Source organism: Muntiacus reevesi, chromosome 5 (genome assembly GCF_963930625.1).
Source record: "Muntiacus reevesi chromosome 5, mMunRee1.1, whole genome shotgun sequence".
NCBI classification, from domain to species: Eukaryota; Metazoa; Chordata; class Mammalia; order Artiodactyla; family Cervidae; genus Muntiacus; species Muntiacus reevesi.
Window position 1 is genome coordinate 82,344,816 of NC_089253.1, and position 22,907 is coordinate 82,367,722.

Below are 22,907 nucleotides of genomic sequence, written 5' to 3' on the forward strand. Positions count from 1 at the left end.
AATCCTATGACACACCAAATTGCCTGATAAGTAATTGCATATAAGAAATATTACACATTTCATTGTATGAAAATGTATAAGTATCACCCAAAAGGCTTTCTGCCCTATATTTTAAAAAACACAGAATAATTGCATTTGAAGTCCCAGCCCTAGTTCTATAGAGCTTGGATATTTCATTTTTATGGAAGAAATGTTAAGTTCTGAAAAGGTAAATGCTTGTATATATTTTTGCAGCCTGGAATCTCCCTTTTCCATTTCTTCCTTTAATTTAAAAGGCCCATGTATATGTCATTCCCTGCTGTGTTAGGAAGATAGGGGCTGGATATACCAAAAATCAGAGGTTATATAAAAATGTTGTAAATAGACAGCAGACATAAGTATCTAACAAATGCCTATTTTTAATTCTGGTCTAAACTGATCACTTGGAAATAGATTTATTGTGTTTAATTGGAATGATTTCTTAAATCTGAATTAAATTGCTTTTAGAGTCCTTTTTTTTTAAGCATTATAATCTGTTAATATTTTATTGCATGTTATGTTGAAATAAAAACAAAGTTATATAAAAAAGAAACATTACATATTTCTTATGTAGTCACATGTATATTTCTTGAGTATATACTAAGAGTCTGTTGTATGTTTCCCTACTAAGAACAGATCGATAGACATAGATATCAAGTCTTGAGCACCTAGTATATGCCTTGTGTGCATGTGTGCTTAGTCACTTCAGTTGGGTCCACTCTTTGCAGCCCTAGGGACTGTAGCTGGCCAAGCTCCTCTGTTCATGGGATTCTCCAGGCAAGAATACTGGATTGGGTTGCCATGCCTTCCTACAGGGGATCTTCCCAACCCAGGGATTAAGCCCGCATCTCCTGTGTCTCCTGCATTGCAGGCAGATTTGTTACCCACAGAGCCACCTGGCAAGTCCAGTGTATGCCATACACTGTATGCTTTATATTCGCTACTTTTATAAGTATGCCATGCCATATTTTGTATTTATTGTTTCTGATTATCATTCAACTAATCATCACTTCAAACATGAAATTTAAATATTAATATCCTTGCCCCATTTGACAGGCAAGCAAAATATGAATAGAAGAAGTTAAGCATCTTTACAAGTCAGATTGCTAATAATTGCCATCCTAGGCTTTCTATAAACCAATACTAAGCTTCTGCCCACTGCTCTTCCTGTTTCTGCCTAGGTATCTGGTGTCACAGACCAAGGGAGACAAAACAGTCCGTTTAACCGGCAGGGCTAATTACACCTAAATACATCTCAGTGCATCTTATTTAGCATCTGCTATTTATGGAAGTATGGCACTCATGTGAGCATTTTCTTCAGGTATTGAGACAAAAAATAGTCAAGAAATACTGCTCATTGATAAGTACTTATTTCTGAAATAGAACTTCTGTTCTTACTTGGTGTGCTTTTTGCTTGTTCCTCCTTCAGGTAAACAGAGTAAGTACCAAATAAATTCAGTAATATGAGAGTTATATAATATGAGTGCCTAAAAATATCTCAAGCACTTCAAAAGTGCCCTTTACATAATTTATCTCATTTTACCTAATGGAAACCCAGTGAGATAGGCATTATTATTCCCATTTTACTGATGAAAAAAATCAAGGCTCAATGACATTAAGATAATTCCTCATATTCCAGATTTCATGTATTAAGGGGGGAGTGAAGTTTTAGTGAGTTCCCTTTACATTCTACTAAATTATTGCAATGATGACTATGCTGAGGATAAGAAAAGCAGTGATGCATTTTGTGAGGCATTCAAGAGAGTGCTTTTGAGAATGTCATCTGCTGTAGATCTGGGAGCAAACCCTATATATGGCACTCACAGTGGGCAACTTAAATAAGTGACTTAGTCTTCATATATTCAGTTTTCTCTAAGTGGGGGAAATATTAGCACATACTCTAAAGTTGTAGGAATTGGATGATTTAATATAGCTAAATCACCTAGAATAGTGCCTGCACTTACAGTGTAGGTATGTTATTATTACCTCCTCAGCCCTTTGATATCTCATCTATAATTTCAAGTCTATTTAAGATGTCACTGCATCTGTGTAGCCTCCCTAGAACTCCCTTTTCCAACGCAGCAGTTGCCCCAGCAGAGGGGCTCCTTCCTGCTCAGCATTCCCAGACTGTTTGGTTTGTGCCTATTGCTTGAGAATCTCTCATGTGCTTCCTTGTATTATGGCCATTTGAATGGTGTATCTTTGCTAGTTCAAGAACAGAGACATTCTTTTTATCTGTATGTTCAAAGAGTGCTGAAATGAACTTGTTTTCATTCAGTCTCTTAAGTCATGTCTGACTCTTTGAGACACCATAGACTTCCCCGTCCTTCACTATCTCCCAGAGTCCACTCAAGCTGATGTCCATAGATTCGGTGATGCCATTCAACATCTCATCCTCTGTTGCCCCCTTCTCCTCCTGCCCTCAGTCTTTCCCAGCATCAGGGTTTTTCCAATGAGTTGGGTCTTAGCATCAGGTGGCCAGAGTATTGGAATCTCAGCTTTAGCATCAGTCCTTCCAATGAATATTCAGGGTTGATTTCCTTTAGGATTGACTGGTTTGACCTCCTTGCAGTCCAGAGGAGGGACTCTGAAGAGTCTTCTCCAGCACCACAATTCAGAAGCAGCAATTCTTCAGCTCTCAGCCTTCTTTGTGGTCTAAGTCTCACATCCGTACATGACTACTGGAAAAACCATAGCTTTGCCTATTCAGACCTTTGTCAGCAAAGTGATGACTCTGCTTTTTAATATGCATCAGTTATAACACTTAGGCTCCCTCAAATTGCACATAGCATTCCTGTTAGATTGCACATTGTCAGAACCTGTATTTAGAAAGGAAATGGTCTTTACCCTTGCCTTCTGAAAGCAAAAACGGTGGGTTCACATTTAAGGCATAGTCCATATTGGATTATCTACTGACACCTGTCTATAGGAAAATGGTACTTAGAAACTAGAAAATTATTAGATTGAGTAATGTTTGATATTCTAATTCTAGTTCAACTGCTTTATTACTTACGTTTGGAACTTCCCTTAATCCCTAAGTTTAAAACGTAATAGTTATGAAGGTTCTGCTTATCCCCTTCTACTTTTGTTAAAACGCTATAGCTTGTGCTGTGTGTAAGTTGCTCAATCATGTCAAACCCGGGTCTGCTGCATTGCAAGCAGACTCTTTACAGTCTGAGCCACCAGAGAATCCCCTGTAGCTTGTAGTGATTCATCTCTGTGGTCATCTTCTCCATATCAAGATCGCATCTGGCCCCTGTTGAGGATAAGAGATTTAGTACTCCCTTTTTCAAGCGTTCTTTTTTTTGTTGTTTGTTTAAAGACACTATTATGACATGCATATTCATGTTTCATCATTATTTCTAGGTCTAAACAAGATATAGGGCAAAATTTTAAAAAGTGAAATCCATTAATATGATGTGGCTTTTTATTAGACTTTGCTGTTTGCTTTTATCAATCAGAATATGTCCTGGTATTCTTTCCTTTCAGGATAGACTGTATTCTATACAGAAGGACATAAAATATATATTTTATATTTAGAAGTAGGTCAATATTATTTTTTCCAGAGCTTCTGAATTGCTATGATGCCTCTGCAAATTTAAGCCTTTTGAACAATTACATGTGAAAGCTCGCTGCTTCTGTCATTTCATAAGTCTCGGAATTAAATAGCCTAAAATTAGTTACTTGCCCTGATTTCTCCAGCTAGGGCATTTTCTAATCTGCGTCCAGGCCTCTTTTCATTCCAGTAAAGCTTCATGGTAATTCCCTTACCAGGTAAAGCAGAAAATCCTCCCCATGCTAACCCCCATTGCTCAAATGGACAAAAGATCCAAAAAAATAGAGCCTGCGGTGTACCTTATGCCCCCAGTCAGATGATCCGTGTCGCTCCCCCTAACTCCCTTCAGACTCCCCTTCCTGTCTGACCGAAGGTTCTCTAGCCCTGCTCCATACTCTGCTTCAGTGGACGTGTGAGGCTGCGTGGAGTCGGGCCCTGGCGGGCCTGCGTTTCCGCATGTGCGTGGTCAGTGGCTCGGCCGTGTCTGACTCTTGACCCCGTGGACTGCGGTCTGCTCGGCTCCTTGTCTGAGCCACCTGGGAAGCCCCTGATTTTCAGAGAGCACCTAAAAGAGATTGTTTTCAGTATTTCCTTTCCCCAAATGTTATAACTTTGAATACAACTAATAAAAAAATCAGTGGAAACCTGTTTCTGGACACCCTCAGAGAACATTAGCTTATTATTATGCCTCACTGTGAGCTATATGATAAGTCAGTATTTTAAGAATTTTCAGATTATGAGACATCAGACATCAGATTATGTCTCATTTTGTGTAGATTCTGGCTAGCAGTGGAGGACCTGAAGAAAAGGCCTATTAGAGAAGTTCCCTCTCGAGTTCAGGAAATATGGCAAGAATTTCTGGCTCCAGGAGCCCCCAGTGCTATTAACTTGGATTCTAAGAGCTATGACAAAACCACACAGAACGTGAAGGAGCCCGGACGATACACTTTCGAAGATGCCCAGGTTGGTACATGGATGGAACTCACATTGCATCACAAATGTGCTCCCGAGAAGTTGAGAGTTGAGATACTTCTGTTTTATTTTCATTATAATCTGTGGCTATGTCTAATATTTTCAATTTAGGGATGTGTGTGTGTGTGCGCGCGCTAAGTCGCTCAGTTGTGTCCCACTCTTTGCGACCTGATAGACTGTAGCCGCCAGGCTCCTCTGTCCATGGGGGTTCTCCAGGCAAGAATACTGAAGTGGGGATAGAATACTCTTCTAGGGGATCTTCCCAATCCAGGGATCAAACCCAGGTCTCCTACATTGTAGGTGGATTCTTTACCGTCTGAGCCACCAAGGAAGCTGTATGTAAAAAAAAACTAAATGATCTAGAAGATAACAGAGAGACTTTAAAAAGAAGAATTTTTAAAGCCTGGGGATTTTTGTAAATCTGAATGTTTTTACATGAAAATTTCTTGAAGGGAAATATTTTAAATATTTGAAAGCTTTTTACTTTAGTTTCAACTCTGTTACATCAGTAACACATACTTGAACTCTTTAACTTGTCTTCTAATATGGAGAGTCTGAGATTCTGACCTTCCTAAATAATATATTATTATGAATAGTCAGAACTAAATTAAATTAGCTTGAAGTTATGTAAAACTCAAACCAGTTTTGTCTCTGATGACACAGTGAAACAGTAAAAACCAGTTTTGTCTCTGATGACAAACTGAAACAGTAACTTTAGGTATTTTTTAATTTTCCAAGTTACTTTTTTTAGTCTACAAAAAGAAGAAAAAATGAAATTGATATTAAGATATTAACTTCCTAAGACATACTTTTATTTAAATGGTTTTTTTTCCTCAAACTGGATGTAGTTGTCTCCTTAGAAGTAATTTTAATTTCTACTTTCTCTAAAAAAAGTGTATTGTGCTCAAGAGGGAAAATAAATGTGTAATGAGAGGATATCATTTCTTAATGATGTATTGAAATTGGCTTTTAAACCTGAACAAACATGTTTCATAATTTCTTAAAACCTCTTTTAGAGAAGAATGTTAGCTCTAAAAAGTATCTTGTTTTTTAAATAGCTATGTTACTAAGAGAAAATATAGAAGATGAAGCATGAGGTACAGAAAATTCCTTTATTATTTTTACTCTCGGTATAAAATATATTTAGCACTGACTTTGGTTTAAAAAGAAATGAGCCACTGTGCAGGAAACTAACACAGGTTGAAACAGCCAACCAGAAACCCATTCATTCACTCTGGCTGTGCCGTGGTCTTCTATGTGGAAATAATTACATTTTATGGAGACACATGAGAGAGAGCAGGAGGAAAATTCTGTTGCTTATTTCTCTGCTGTTTTATCTTTCTTTCAATTCAAGATAAACTTTCAAGCATTTTTATAGAGTCAACAATGTGTAAAATATTTGGAATGACCTTCCCAAAAGTCTTAAAAAGAACATTTCTTTGTTATCTGTGTCATTGAAAAATATTTTTGCTTAATATGTCTTCAATAAAAGGAAAAGGCATAATTTTCTATAGAAAATATTACCACCTGACCATAGGCTTTTTTCAGTCAACCTCAGCTATTTAATCCCAGTTTTTATGGGCTTATAAACCCTATATTCAAAAATATAGTAGAAATTCTTGCCACTGTTTAAGAAGAGATACAGTGTAATAAGAAAGCAGATTCTGAAGGCAAATTGCCTGGGTTCTATTCTGAGCTCTGCTCTGTGACCTATTGTAAGTACTTCTTTGTGCTTTAGTTTACTTCATATTTAAAATATATATGAAAATGGTTGCCAACCTTGTTGAGGTTTTGTGAGAATTTAATTAACTAATATAGGCAAGCGCTTTGAAGTGTACCTGGCACATACTCAAACATATTTGAGCACTTACTATGCACACCCCCATACTTTGCTAAACACTGATCATTCCTCAAATCCTGATAATAACTCTAGTTTATAGACTAGAAGATTGAGGTTCAGAGAAGTGAATAAAATTGTCAAAATTAACATGTTTGTAAGTGGTAAATCTTGAGCAAGATAGGATCTGAATCCTAAAATGCTTGAGCCCAAAATAAAACATTGTCCCACTTTTCCAACAACAAATTCGGATACAGTTCCAAATGTACCATACTTCTGGAGATGAAACTTGGGCTAGAGCCTGAATGTCAGGATTACTGAGGATTAATCCTGAATGTCATTAAATGGATTCACAGTAACTACAAATTATTACTGGTGTATTTAAGACTAGGAAACTAAGTCATCTCTTAAAATACATGTTTTCTCCAAACAAGTAGACACTGGGACATTCAGGATACTCTCAAATAGTTCAGAACTCTGCCTCTAATAGACTAGAATGAGCAAGGAGCATTTATGCTCCCTTAGGCTGCAATAAACCAAAGCAGAATCTTCTTGGATTGGGCCAACATTGAATTAGATGAATATATTTTTTTCCTTTGTCTATCAATATTCATCATTGAAACAAAACATTGCAAACTGATTAGGATTAAATTATCAAATATTTGCCTAATCTATTTCAGAATAAGTCAAAACATGCATACAAATTAGGACATTAAGCAATTAAATATCACAAAATTTATTTCTGGACTTATGCTGTGACCTAAAGTAGATGTGCATGACAATTTTCACCAATGAGATGATTCATTTGGAAACTCTGAACCGTCCAAGTACATACCGTCCAACGTATCTAGAATGATTATTGAATCCTGACTTTGCATCATTCTTTTTTGGCTTAATCTTAAGAGATAGCAGTTTTATTTATCTTAATGGTCTATATAAATCAACAACTTGATTTGAAATTATGTGATGACAGTCTACTAACTAAATCCCATTTTTTTAAGGGCTGGATGTGATTTACCTCCTCCATAGCTCCCAAATCAGTTTAAACATGGATCATTGAATAAAATAATAAATTTGAAGGTCTAAATTGTTCTATAGGCATATAAAGTATTCTCATCAGCATTATCATTATTCTAGATTTGTTTTTGAATCAGAAGTTGCGTTCTTATCACAGTATTTGATTTTTCCTGAGAAATAATAAAGAGGCATTTCAACCATTATTTCTTTTTAGGAGCACATTTACAAACTGATGAAAAGTGATTCATACCCACGTTTTATAAGATCCAGTGCCTATCAGGAACTTCTACAGGCAAAGAAAAAGGTATTGGTTCTTTGTGAACTTTTATGACCTAGTTCTGAGTTATAGTTATTTGGAGTAGTTATCTCTGCTGGGACCACATTATTGGACAAATGGTAAGTGGATATATGCCAAGACCCTTCCCCAAACCCCTGCATTTTATCAGGGTCATTTAAGTTGTATGCGTTTCTGCCTGTTGATTGCTTATTTTCTTTATTGCGTGTTTGTCTCAGCAGATGTCCATGCTTTACAAAGTTTTTAAGGTGCCGTTCTCATGATTCATGTTAGTCTTCTGTATGCCAGTTTAAGGAAATAAGAAATTACAATAAAGAAAAGAACAATGTCATCAGATCAAAAACTCAGAGAGGATTTTCCTCATCCTGTAAACTGGAATGTATGTATATGCCCCATAACTCATTTTTTTCCTGATAGTTGCCAAAATGTAGCAACTGTCAGCAAACTAAATGTTTGTTTCCAAATATTTTCATTTGGCATTTATCCTGAGTCACTTAGTATCCCTGCGATGAGGCTTCTTACCTAAGAGCTACTAGCATATTTTTGAAGAACTGCAGTAGGCTACATTGTTCAATTAATGCTTATAATCAAAGTCTGTCAGTAACACCTTATTAATCAGTTTAACAGAAAATGGAAAATCTGGATGTAAATATCAACATCATTCATTATTTTGTATGTTAAAATAGTTCATAGGTTCTTGAAATTCTGAGATGAAATGATAATTTGGTATAATTCATGATCATCACTTAAGCTAATGATATTTTTCAAAGTCCATTGACTTGGCAACCAGACAGTTGCACTGACCAGGACAGCAACCACCAGCACATGCAATGGTTTAAATTTAAATTAGTGAAGATTACATAAAATTCTAACTGAATTTCTCATACTCAATGGCCACAGCTAAAGACTTCTGAAATGTTAGTATAGAATGAAATTTCCAGGCTTTCAGAAAGTTCTGTTGGACAGCAGTGAATTAATGATACCAACAGAAATTTAGTACCAGTAGAAAATTATGAGGACATTCTGAACATAAGCCACTGGATTTTCAATAATGTAGGCTTTGAACATGTCAGCATAAAACCTAAACATATCTACTTCATTTCAGTGTCATTCGATTTTGCTTGAAATCACATCATTTTGTTTGCACAGGAAGAGTTTTGGTGTCATAAGTATAAGCGTTAATGCAAACAGAGCCCATGCCGTGTGACAAGAGGCCTTCTGTGGCAGCTCTCCTGTTTTCCTGATCCCTGTGATTTAGAACATGAATTTGGTGTTGCGTCATTTCATCACCCTGTCTTTTTCTGCCATTTTTCTTTCTGGCTTTTGCCTTCCTTCCTTTCTCCCTTCCTTCTCTCTCTTTTTTTCTCTCTGTGTTATTTTTCTTTGCCCTGCTCAACCCCACACATATAAGTCGGGATATTCAATGGATCACAGAATATGTTTTGAAAACTTTGCACAGAATGTGGTAAGTTTTCATTTTCAAAGAATTGCAAATCATGAAGTCCAATGGGGAAATGTTCCCAGTTTCAAACCTCATCTTCCATCTTGCATCCTTTGATGTAATAGCAAAAGTACTTTTTGTCTTTATTCAAGTTCAGAACTTCCCACTTACCTTTCTGTCCCAGCACTTTCTAGAGTAGATAAAGATATCATATGTGAAAATCTGTATGTATCAAACTAAGACTTGGAAGGTAGTGTGTATTATGACACATAAAATGAAGAAATAACTATTTTAATTTTTATTCTATATATCTCTGTCTTTGTTAACAATAGTGCATGCATTTCTGTACTCTTTCCTTAGCTCTTCTTAAGGCTTAAAAGATTAAGAACTACAAGGGTTCTGTGTCTCCTACTTTTGCAGAGAGAAAATGACTTATTTAACAGTGTAAAGCCAGAGCCAGACTCAGTATGAATGGGGGTTGGTGACAATATATGCCCACCAAAGACCCACCAGCATGCCTTTCTAATTTGTTATTTTTCAGTAAAGTACTGAAAACTATTGCATAAAACATCCAGGAAACCAGTTGTTTTCCTACCAGTGTTTTCTTAGTATCTTGCCATGTGTTTTAGTAATATATTTGTTTGTGGGATTCTTTTTTTTCTTTTTTGGTATTGTGCCAGTGCCTTTGGAAGTTTCTGACATTGTATAAACTCAAACTAAAGCCTTCAACACATTTATTTTTATAGGGCAGAAACATCCCTATTTTCCCATGCCATAAAAACTGTACACCAACACTGAGGGCCAGCACTAACCTGTTATGAAAAGAGGTAGAAAATCTTGGTTTATACTCAAGTTTGTCTGCATTGTCTGTTGAGTTGTGTGGTCAGCTCCATGCTGCTGCTGCTGTGGGTGTGTGTTGTGGCTTTTGCTGTGATGACCAGTTAAGTGGAGTTATGTGTGTTGAAATGTAAGCTAATTGGATTCAGCAAAAATACAGTTTTTGTTTTTAGTCTCCTTCAAGGCTCCTTGTGGTGGGGAATGTTAATCAGTTCTATTGATGAATTCCCAAGTAAAAGACTTTAAAAATCAGTATATACTTTGAACATTCATTGTGATGCACAATTTAAAGGACTGGAAAATGAAGAACTCCAGAAATTAATCACACTATTAACTTCCCAAAATTTTGGCTGGATCTTTTGGAATCTCTGACCTTTAATAAAAATTTTTTCTTAAGCATGCCTCATAAGTCACCATGGGAAGATAAAGACAATGCTAAAGAAATGCCTCAAGATTTTGCTGGAGAAAGTCACCATAGATGTTGCACAGTGCTCTGTGTATTGTTTAAGAATTGTTTCATATTCATTCTTTTCTAACATAGTGCTGACAGAATATTATTCTTGAGATTGGATTGGAAATTTCTGTGATATAATTAAAAACATATAATGCAACATAAGGAAGATGGAAGGAGGAAGCAAAATGGCTCTCTTTCCTCCAACACCATCCCCACATCTGACCAACTTCCTCAACTCTTAAAGTAGCACCACATTGTCACTCATTGCAAACCTTAAGAAAAGATCAATAGGAAATAAGAGGAAGTGAGAAAGTAATCCTGTGCAATCAAAATTTATACACCAAGGGCTAACTATACTCCAGACGTTGTGCTATATCTTAAGAACAAGACCTTAATTGCTACAGTACATAATGATATAAACAAAATATTATGATGGACAGGAGAAAGATAAGCTACTTCTATTTGTATTAGGGTGAATAAGTAGAGTCTATGAATAATATGAGAATTTCCAGAAGTTACACTTAACTGCGTAAATAGGATTTCATCAGGCCAAGATAGGCAACCATCTCTTTAAGGAGAATGGTACAAAAGGCTGAGATTACTGAAACTTTCTTCAGTAAGTTAAGTAACATTCATACCAGAACACGTATATACACACAACATACTGATAAATTTCAGATACCTTCAGACCAGTTATTTAGGGTTAATCCTTTTCCATCCGGGAAAATGAAAAGTAATATTTTTATTGAATATTTTGTTTTGATAGTACTCTAAAGAAATGGACTAAAAAATTAGAAAGGCTCTCTAATTTCCTCAGTAGATTACAAATTACTACATTTATTTGATTAGTCATGAGAAGTGAATTTCTATCCTGAAAATTATTTTTGTACAAAAATTAAAAATACTGTATATCATTAAATCTTTTTATGATTAATTTCTATTTAAAGTTCTCTTTAACTATTTTCATTTATTTTTTATTTCCTCTTGGTTCAGTGTTCCTCAATATTATGATTCCTTTTAGAGTCAGCAGTTGTGATAGGCATCTGAAGTACTTACATAATAAATTTTATGGGATGCCTTTATAGGATCAATAAAATGATTTTAACACAAGATAATGAATGAGTGGTTTTATTATAACTAAATAGAAACAATGGAGGAAAGATAGAGTTTAAATAAACATTTTAAAGAAGTTTTATGTGGAAGTTGCTCTGGTAAATATAAGGAAGCTACGAGATAAAATGTCTAAGAAATGAACTTGGGGAAATACTTTTAAACAAGTATGTAGACTCCAAAAGGACCTGGGGGAAGTGAGATAATATAGTAACTTATGTTCATTGAGTACCTGCCATGTGCCAGACTCCGCACTAGGTACTTTATGTTATCTAATCTAATTTAATCTGAACCTGCTAGTTAGGCAATACTCATTATTTTACCCATTTTATAGGTGAGAGAAAGTCAGGACTAGAAGGAAATTTTTCTGACTTTAAATTCATTGCTTTATAGAGTACTCATTTTCTTCCTATTATACCCAGCACTGGAAACCTGAAATGTTAATATTTAGGCTTGAAACCCAGTCTCACACTTCCTTGCCATATGAATTTTTAGAACTCAGTTAAACTGCTGCTACTGCTGCAGCTGCTAAGTCGCTTTAGTCGTGTCCGACTCTGTGCGACCCCATAGACGGCAGCCCACCAGGCTCCCCCGTCCCTGGGATTCTCCAGTTAAACTGCTACACCTCAGTTTCTTCATCTACAATTTCTTTAGCCAGAAATAGCCCTAAATAGTACTTGTACAAATAAATAGATTTAAGAAATTCTTTAAGCATGCTTTTGAAACATGCTTTATTTGCTTAAATTGCATCAGAAATATCTTCCAGGTCATTTCATATTCTACACAATTCTGTTTATTAGCTGCACAAAATTCCTCTGAATGGATATACCTATAATTTTTTTTCTATTCCTCTACTAATGGACATTTATGTTATTCCTTATTTCTTTCTTTCTTTATTCATTGCCATTATAGCTCAAAGTGTCATAGGCATCCATCAAGTTAAATATTGATTTTTTCTTATAAAAAATTGTATTGCTCAGTTAAATGGAATACAAAATTACAAAAGAAGAGATGTCTATTTATTTTTCTCTCTCTTATCATTACGTTTGCCCTAATGCAAGAGATACATACACTAGAAGGGAAGATAACTTGTAGAAGGCAGAAATCAGAGTTTGTACTCTTGATTTCCAAAGCACTTGTATTACACATTAATAGCAGGCTTCCTTGTCAATTAGTCTTCAATCTATGAAGAATTACAGTGTTTTCTGGCAGTTTTATGCTGTTTTAAGATGCTATCTAAAACTCTATGGATTACTGCCAGTCCCTGATCAAGTGATTGTTATCTTGGTTTTATTAAACATGAAATCTGGCATGAAATTTCCTTTCCATATGCTAACAATCATCTTTATTGTACACTGAGCCCACTCTTCCCACCCATGAATAATACAGACTCCAGGTTTTGGAAATACAACCTCAGGCCAGTTATGGAGCAAACCTGGGAGAGGGCAATGCTGTGTCAAATCTACTGATGCAGACTCACAGCACTTGAGAAGTAACTGAGCCAGCAGAGATTAGAAACATCAAATGCCCAATAGGAAAGAAGGAACTTACATAACTTACACAGTTCAGCCTGAAAATTGCATCAGATTGCAGTCACAGAAGCCAGGTTACTTGGGGCTTAAAATGTTTTTTAAATATAGACTTTTTTTTTCTTGTGAACTAAGATTATATCTCCTTGATCTTCTGTTTTGCAGCTAGACTTTTGGTTTATTGTTTGTTTATCAATTTTCGTGTAACAGTTCTTTATTCTTCTTTCCATTAAATTTTATCTTGTGAGTTATCACATTATGTAATTTTTTGGAGTATCTCTTTGTTATCCTGTCTTTTAACCAAGATTAGCAAATTGGCATCATTCATGCATTCATTTTAGTAGAATTATATCAATGTAATTAAGCAAATTGCTGATTAAAATGTCATAAGAACAAAAATGAAGAGAGTTCCACTGCTCCAAAAATTAGCACACTTTGAAGGTAGTTGTTTATTTAGTTACGAACTTCCTCCTTTTCTGTCTTATCCACAGAAATACCATGAAAGACTGCTAAATGCCTTACTTGTTTAAAGCAACTTCCTGCCCTCAAGTCCAGTGAACTCTTTTTAAAAAAAAAAGTAAAAGAAAAAAAAGTAAATGAGCATGTACTTGACAAAGATCTAATGTGGTTTATATGGAGAGTTCTTTGCAAAAAAATAATCAGAAGAGCAATACGCCACTAGAAAACTAAGCAAAGGTCTTGATCGGTTTTAACAGAGGAAATACAAATAGTCAATAAATATATAAGAAAACAAAAAGAAAACCTATATTAATAACCAAATTTAATTCAAAATGCAACAAAATAACTTTTTCCTCCAATAGATTAGATTTTTAAATAATAATATCTAGGATAAGAAAATTGGTGACTTCACATATTGTTCACACACAGTAGGGATGTGAATTTTTAATCATTTTCTTGCAGAGAACTTTAAACAGTGTGTCAAAAGCTTCAAAAATATTCTCTCACACTCCATCAGCATTTCAGCTTCTAACAATTTAATTCTAACAAAACCCAGATGTTTACACACAAACAAGAATATGCATTGCATCGTATAACTGCCAAAAAAGACACAATCTGAATATACAAAAATTGTGAATTTCTTAAATGCATTAAGGTACATCAACCTGATGCAGTTATTAAAGAATAGATTTTAGAGCATTGCCTTTCATCTTTTTTTGTCGCGACCCATCACTATGACATAGTAATGAATATATATATGTTTGTGAGTGTATGTGTATGTATATATAAGCTGTATTTATGCATGTTTATGTGTGTATAGGACTAAAATAACCTTTCAGAAATAACACATTCCCATCTTATATGCAACTTACCCTAATATGTTTTTATTTATTCTATGATATGTGATTTTCTTCTGAATGTTGGTAACATCTTTCTAAATTGATTTCCTTTCCCACTAATGTGTTGAATTTGAACAAAATATATGTTACATGGGTGAATGACCAAAATATGATCATTTTTAATTAGCGTATTACTCATAATAAACTTTAGTACTATGCATAGTATAATTTTAGTTTTTAAAAAAATAACTAAAAATATTTTTGTAGAAAAAGTAGATGGATATATTAACATGTAAATAATTGTATTTTGAGTAATGTTTATTTCTTCTTTATATTTTTCTATGTTTTCCTCGTTTTCTCTAATGGATATACACTATTTTTATTTCAGGAAGCTATTCTTAACTAAGGAAATGAAAGTATTTGGCTTTACTTTTTCTATCTCAAACCACACAAGAAGCTACTAATAAGAACTGGTATATAAATATGTTCATAAACCATCTCTTTTAAGTACATAACAGAATTTCTTCCTGTGTTCAACATTAAATATACCAGCCTCCAAACTAGCTATAGAATCCCCTTTCTTTCTTTCTTTCTTTCTCCCTCCCTTCCTTCTTTTCTTTTTCTTTCTTAATTCTCAATAATTGAGTTTTCTTTAATTTTTGAGGAACTCACACTTTTCAGTTTTGCTGAAATTATCCACCATGTTTCAGTAAACTTACCTGAAAATTATCCTAGGGGACTTGGTTTCATTTGAAGCAGGGTTTTTACAAACCCCTAGCCTAGTTCAGTTCCCTCAACATATTCCCACTTAGTTTCACTGACAGCAACAACCAGGGCAAAATAAAAGTTAAAAAGACCCAAATTCTATCAGTTAATTACTTAATAGTTAGGGTATGTCCAACGTGCTCCCATTTCTCATCCTACCATGCCTCTCCTCCCCTAAAAGTTACTTGTACCAATACATTTGACTCTCGTTACCCTGGTTTCTAGAAGCTTATTCCTAAAATATGACTTCCAGTCAAGGAACTCAACTCATGCAAAGAAACAAGTACATTTTTGGAGACTTCTATAATATTAACAGCTATGAATTGCTTTGTCAAGCCAGGTGACTTAAAGGATTGTACAAAACAGCATTTTAAAAAGTGCACTTGCTGTTGTTGTTTAGTCGCTAAGTCATGTCCAGCTCTATTTGTGACCCCATGGACTGTAGCCCACCAGGCTCCTCTGTCCATGGGATTTCCCAGGCAAGAACATGGAGTGGGTTGCCATGCCCTCCTCCAGGGGATCTTCCCGACCCTGAGGAAAAAAAGTACTGACAAAGAATCCAGAGAGGTAAACTGCAGAAGAACTTAAGGGGCAATTAGAAGACTTCAGCAAAAACATGAGTAAGAAGTTTATCTGAAGAGTGAGTAAAACCCAAACTCAGAGAGTAGCAGGTGCAAAGAACAGCTAGAGAGCCATTCTGTGGAGTGACAACAGGTAGTTTGAAAGGTCAGGGAAGCCAGGTTAGGAAGGATTTTGACACCCAGGAGAGGATGTTTATATTTTTTAAGTGAAACAGGTATAATTTTCGTATGAGAATAAACAAACAGATGTATCCTTTAGTTCAGCCTATCATGAGCATGTACGTTTCTTATCTCTAGTCCAACAGCATCTCATTACCATCAAACAGTCAGCCCATTTTATTACGCAGCTGTGGGCCTCAGCACAGGTCGGATAACTGGGTCACATACACCAGTAGAAAGTCAATGACAAGATTTGCCCTCTCCAGAGGTCCCAGAGCCTCTGGAGCTGACAAGGCATTCTAGAAGGTATTTCTAAGTCTACAGCAACACATGGGAAAGATTAGGAGGTAGTAATACGAAACAAACAAGTGGGACTAAGAGTTAAGATGTTAATAATTTTTTAATCCAAAAGATCCTGGTAATTTCCTACTCTTTAAGTTCTTTCATGGGTCTTCTAAAAATCCATCGCTTCAGATAGTGTTGGCTTGTTTTGTGTCCTGTAGACTGGTAAAGACTGAATACAGTTTTTATGTTTTATGACAATAATGAAACAAGTAGCTGGTCACCCAAGCAAATAGGGCTTCTCCCCTACTTCCTTCATGGATTACTGTCTGCAGGAACGGAGTGCGGACATTTGCTTCCATCTGCCGAATGCTGAGGGCTTTCGTATGGAGCTAAGAGCCTGATCTTTATTTCCATTTCTAGGGATTCACAGCTCTTTGTCAACTTTCTGTTATTACTTTAAGACCAAGAAAAAATTTTAAATCATGTGAACTTCATAATGTTTGATAGTCAACTTGAGAGAACTAAGAATGAGCACATAGATCGTTTTATTTGGGGGAGTTTTATTTTTCTAATTATAACAAAATCTCCATGCAACATTTTAAAAGGAAAGAATTAGTTTGGTGGAGATGAAATTTTATTGTGAGACACTAGAAAAACTGCTTTGTTTATGTGATAGCTATATTGTAGATTATCCAGAGAATCTGTCTTCACTTACATGCCAGTTAAAGTCAGCTTAATTTTGTCCTGAAATTGATCATGTGCTAGCATATTGTCCGTTAACTAGATATTATAAAATCTCACAGGATGCTGAATTTTTGAGTTTCTGTCTTTGTCTTTCTCTATAGATTTCCATTTCCAATGTAATCTATTTCCTTCCTTTTAACTTTTATTTTACGTTGGAGTATAGCATAGTTGATTAACTGTGTTATTTTTAGGTACACAGCAAAGTGATTCGGTTATACATAAACATTACATGTATCCATTCTTTTTCAAATTCATTTCCTTTAGAATCTATTAAGAATGGGTATAAATGACATAGCACAAATGTAGTCATTGGGTTGAAAATAGTTATTATTCATACAGAATTCAATTGTAAGCAATTTGATAAAAACAAACAAACAAAAAACATGCTATTGGTAAGGAATTTTAGCCCTTTTAGTTTCCAGAATTAAGATTTTTTGAACTTAACTAAGAAATTTTCCCAGATTCTTCAACTTGGAAAAATTAGCAAAAATTAGATAACTAGTAGGGTTGTCTTTTAAGGTGATTTAATACAGCCTCCAAGGATCCACACTGAAAAGGATTATTACAAAACATCTGAAGTGCAAGTATATCCTTTTTACCTGCAAAAAAGAATTAGTGTTCTTTTTAAGATTTTCTAATAAGTGAGAAACTGATATTTCTTTGCACACTAGAGAGTGCACAAAATACCTTTGCACAGTATTTTTCTTTCCAGTACGTGAACAAGGGAAGATTTGCACAGGGTTTGTAGACACATCCACGTGATCTAGGTCTTTAAATCTAGATAGCTCACTTGGGTGTCCATGCTATTTACTTTGACCCTTGGGTGAGGCACTTAGGTTTTTTTTTTTCTTTTTTACTATTAGATATACCTAAATTTACCTTTTCATTGTTTCAATACACAAAACAAATACCCTTATTATGTATTTGGTGAGTCCACATCTCACAAGAGTTTCTTGTGTGGGTTTGTTAACATATATACATATGTTCTCCCATTTTTGTTCATCTGCTTTCTTATTAACGCAAACCCCAGATTTACTGTAGCCCTGTATTTCTCCATGGGCTTCCATGAATGAGTATTTTTTAATTATTTCCTGCTACAACAGCTAACCATGTTAAATCTATACCTCTCCCCTTTTAAAAATGAAGCCAATACCAGGACAATACTAATAACTTCATAGATATTTGAGGGAAAAAGTAGGTAGAGAACCATATTACCATGTGTTACATTTACAAATGTGACATCGTTTCCACTGATCAAAATGAAAAATGACTCCGAGTTGCAAATGGCTGCCTATTTCAACCTAACTGTTATTCATCCTCCCAATAGTTTGAACCAAATTATATTAATCTGTAGTTTTAATATAAATAGTTTTATATTAGCATCTTCCTCTTCCTCCTCAACTGTACATGAATTCACTCATACTTCAACCAGTATAGGTTCTCCCCACCCCACAAATGGCATTAGAAACAGTAAGCACTTTTTAAAAATACATTAGTATCAGAATGAATATATATGCACACATTAGTAGCATAAGAGAAAAAAAATAGTAGATGTATAAAATAATGTAAATTTCAAGTATAGAAAAGTAGTTTTTTTAGTCAAACATTATTTGATTAAGGTATTGGAGTGTAAAAGTAGTATAATTTTAGCTTCCAAATTCGTGAGAAATTTTGTGTTCCTTTCAGAGTCAGAAAAGTGACTTTGGGTCTCAGTATCCTGATGAGAAAGAATGTAATAATAATAATAATAGTAATAATATAATAAGGTAATGACTAGCAAACTGAGTACACAGAATGTTCTGAAATAGTTTTAAGTAACTTGCTTGTGTTATTCTTCATAAAAAGCTTTTAAAATCGGTACTTATTCCCATTTTGTGAATGAGGAGGAAGCGAGCACAGAAGGGACAAGAAACAAAGCATAGTTTGTTTAGAAGGCCAGTGTAACACAGGGTGTCCTGTGAGAAGTCTGCGTTTTCTTTCAGTATTTTTCTTCCCATAAAGTGATTAGAGCGTAGCTAAGTGGGACAGTCCTTTGCTAAAGTGGCTCTTCTATAATCAGGTGTCAAAACTTGCTAAAAGCTAAGTTATGAACTCCTTTTCCCCAATTAAAAGAGAATGGTGCTTCATTCTTTTTTTTTTTTTTTTTTTTGGTGCTTCATTTTTATTCCTGCTATTCAAGTATACAAAAAGACCTTGTCAGTTACAGTACAGTATGTAAAGAAAGATTGATTCTGGAATTACTAATCATTTTTAAAATATATCATTCTTTTTCCAAAATATAGTCATGAATGCTGATTTCTCTCCCCAAACCACATCACTCATTTATCAAACTCTGAGCCATGTTAAGTAGTAAATCAAGACTATTGCTATGACTAACTTATTACTAAAATATATTTCTCAAAAAATCTTCTGATTTTCCCTTATTATTTTATTCTCTGAGAAGTACAAATTCCACCTATTTTTTATACTAAACATATACAATGAGGGATAAAACAGAAATAACCAAATTGACAATGTTATTCTGATCAGAAATTTAAAATTTCATACCTTTCTCTAGAACATTTGCAATTTATAGGCACAGTTTTGACTATCAAGATGTTCAAAAAATGAATATGTATACTAGTTATTAATACAATAAATGGGATCAGAATATATGAGGTTTTTCTGAGGTTGAGGTTGGAGGAAATCAAATGGAAAAGGAAGACATTTACAGTTTGAAGTACAAAGCAAGTAGACTTTTCTCTTTAGATGTATAATTGGCACTGGTTGTTTGTTTTTCTGTTACCGTATAAGATAGGGAATAGATTCAATCATGAGTTTCCAACAGTCTCACCCTCAAAAATCATTTTGTTTAATTAAATCATACCCTGTACACATCTAGATATTTATAAATGCAACACTAAGCAATTGGACAAGAATGCATTCACATCACTGTCTTTCAGAGCAACTTCCTAAAGTTTGCTGTAACATGTTATAACCAGTTGCAAACCTAGGTGTTGCATCGTTGCTAAGCCTCAGTGGAACATTTTGGACGTGTTTTATGATTTGCTGATTTGTGCTGTGAACCCATCATTCTGTTTGCAGGGAGTGGAAGTGGGTGGAGGGGTGGGAGGATGGAAAAAGGGAGGATCATTTTGTTTGATGTGTTGGAGGGAAGGAGGGAACGTGGTCATGAAGTTTGAACTAAGATGCATCTAAAGGGTTCCATTTTGACCCTTGTACAGTATCAGCTGCAATAACCAGATGTTACTCATAAGCAGGTTTTCAGTGATCATATTGTTTTCTTTTTTTTCCCTTGTTTATATTTTTTCTCAGGGGAAATCTCTCACGTCAAAGAGGTTAACAAGCCTCGTTCAGTCTTATTAAAAGGATCATCTTGTAGCATGAAAGCGAACTGGAGTCACTGCATATACTTTGTAGTTCTTTGTTGTTACCTGGAGCAGAGGACATTAGACCACGATGTTGCATGAGCAGAGGACCTGAATTGTTCTTTCTTTGTGTACATTAAGGCACTGCCATCTCCAAGGGACTCTACCATCTTGACGCCTCCATTTCAGAATGTCTGCTAACTTCTTCCTTGTACTAAGCTGGATCTGTGTCTTTTCCTTTTTAACAGTTCAAGTGAAGTAAACCTTTTGTTTTCCCCCTTTCTCTCTCTCTTAAACCTTCTTCTAGACACACAGGTCACTAAAAATTCAGTCACAAACTGGAAGAATTGTAAAAGGAAAAAAGCATATATCAAGAAGTATACATACAGCTTCACATTTATTAAATAATAAATTAGCACAGAGAGTTTCATTTCACCAATGTATCACAGTCAGAAACAAACTTATGTCTTTGTCTGTTGTCTGTACATTCTTGGTTAATGTTTCTTGCATTTATTTTTATACCATATTTAAATAAGAGACACCTTTTACTCCAAATGTATCAAAGTTGATCCCTTCTCTGTAAATTTGTGTATGTTTATATTGTTGTTTTACCTTTCATTAAAAGATGCATAATCTCGTTGCTTTTGTAACTTTTGACTTCTGTGCTAATTGAAAATGAAAATCCTGGGAAGGCATCGATGTAGTAACAATGTAAGCACTCACCCTAGGAAGTTTATTTCAGGGTTTCAAGACAAACTTGGTTGGTGGAGCAGCCAGGAGCAGATTCAAAGTGATTCATCTGGGAGCTCACCCCAGATCATGAAGATGGGTTTGCTCCCATGGAAAACAACACAAGTTGACCTCCCACATTTTCAGAGTTATTTATGAGGCCTTTCTAATTATGAATATGAGTCTCTATGTTTTACCAATGCATATTCTATTAGAATTACGTTTTAGTGTGACTTCTCAACTCAGGAACTGATTCTTTAAAGTATAATCTTAAAAATGCCTTAGGTTAGTGGCTCTTAACTCTGGTGGTTATAAATTCCTTTGAGAGCATGATGGTAATTACTAATATTTAGTGAGTTCTAACTAAGTACCTACCACTGTATTATGGGCTTCACATACCCACAAAATTTTCCCATTTAATTCTCACAGCAGGCCTATAAGAGTATTTCTGCAATTTTGAGAACACAGAAGCAAAGAAAAGTTATGTCATTTGTTCAGAGTCAAACCGCCAAGTGGTGTGTTGTGATACAAATCTAGGCAGTCTGACTCAGAGGCTTCATACTACATTGATCCACCATATCACACAAATTCTTCTGGTAAAAGTTTTACGTGAAAATCCATACACTCTCTCACATAGGACACATTTGCACTGAATTTTAAGACATTCATAAAATACCCTCTGAAATTCATCCAAGGACCTCAGGTAAGAAACCCGACTGCTTTTAAGGGATGGATCAGTGACCCAGAAGGTCACCCAGCCAAGAGATAGGCCTGATTTGTTTGCTTTTGCATCTACCACAAGATTGCAGACTCTGGCTGTTAAAAAAAGAAAGAGATCACGTTATTAGTGGCTATTAATTACTGTGAGTAAATTTAAATTCTGAAAAAGTTTACCAACACTGGTGCAAAATCAGTAGTGGAGTTTGTTAACTACTTTATAAACTGCCACAAAATAGAAAAGACTTATAGATAGGTTGTAATCAGGACACTGTGAATAATTTAAGAAAGATTTGATTATTTGCCCCTATGGCTTTTTAAAAACATTACATAAAATGCAAATAAACCTAAGTTGATAGATGTTCTTTCTTAAAAACACTTATGTCAGAACAGCTTTTGGCACTGAAGCTAAACTGAAACTCTATCTAAAGGGAACATTGCTTGAAAGAAAGCAATACCCCTTTTATAATAACCTGATGCATAAACAGTATGCTTTGCACAAATATGATTGGTCATTTTGGAGACATTTTTAAAAAATCATTCTTACTAATTCCAAATCATGGAATTATACAGAAATGAAATACATATGAATGACAATAGAGGACAAAGAAGTGAAACCCTCAAGCAAGTATCCTCAAGTCAGGAGCTCCCAGTGAAAATGTGAGTTAGTTTATAGGTGCAAGTACTTAAAAGTGGGACTAATGACTCATTTTTATATGGTTTAGACAAGACTCAGGATACAAAACAGTGGTATTTCAGGGTAAACACTTAGAAAAGTTTTAGAATTCTTTTCACCTAACTGAAATAAGCATGGGGAAAAGTGACAGATTTTCTTTTCTTGGGCTTCAAAATCACTGAAGATAGTGACTGCAACCACTAAATTAAAAGATGCCTGCTCCTTGGAAGAAAAGCTATGGCGAACCTAGACAGCATATTAAAAAGCAGAGACATCATTTTGCCAGCAAAGGTCTGTATAGTTGTAACTATGGTTTTTCCAGTAGTTGTATGGATGTGAGAGTTGGACCATAAAGAAGGCTGAAAGCCGAAGAATTGATGCTTTTGAACTGTAGTGCTAGAGAAGACTCTTCAGAGTCCCTCCTTTGGTCTACAAGGAGATCAAACCAGTCAGTCCTGAAGGAAATCAACCCTGAATGTTCATTGGAAGGACTGATGTTGAAGCTGAAACTCCAATACT

At 35.0% G+C, this 22,907-nt stretch overlaps 1 protein-coding gene across 5 annotated transcripts in view; it reads left to right on the forward strand.

The window, feature by feature from the left end:
- The window catches only part of RGS7 (regulator of G protein signaling 7), a 442,134-nt gene extending 421,218 nt beyond the window's left edge, over window positions 1-20,916 (forward strand). For all 5 annotated transcript variants that reach the window (XM_065935654.1, XM_065935651.1, XM_065935652.1 and 2 more), the window contains 3 exons: window positions 4,351-4,537; window positions 7,615-7,704; window positions 20,214-20,916. In XM_065935654.1, coding sequence (XP_065791726.1) covers window positions 4,351-4,537; window positions 7,615-7,704; window positions 20,214-20,264 — 328 coding nt within the window. In that variant the 3' untranslated portion in view covers window positions 20,265-20,916. The remainder of the gene's footprint in view (window positions 1-4,350; window positions 4,538-7,614; window positions 7,705-20,213) is intronic.
- Window positions 20,917-22,907: the final 1,991 nt, after the last annotated feature.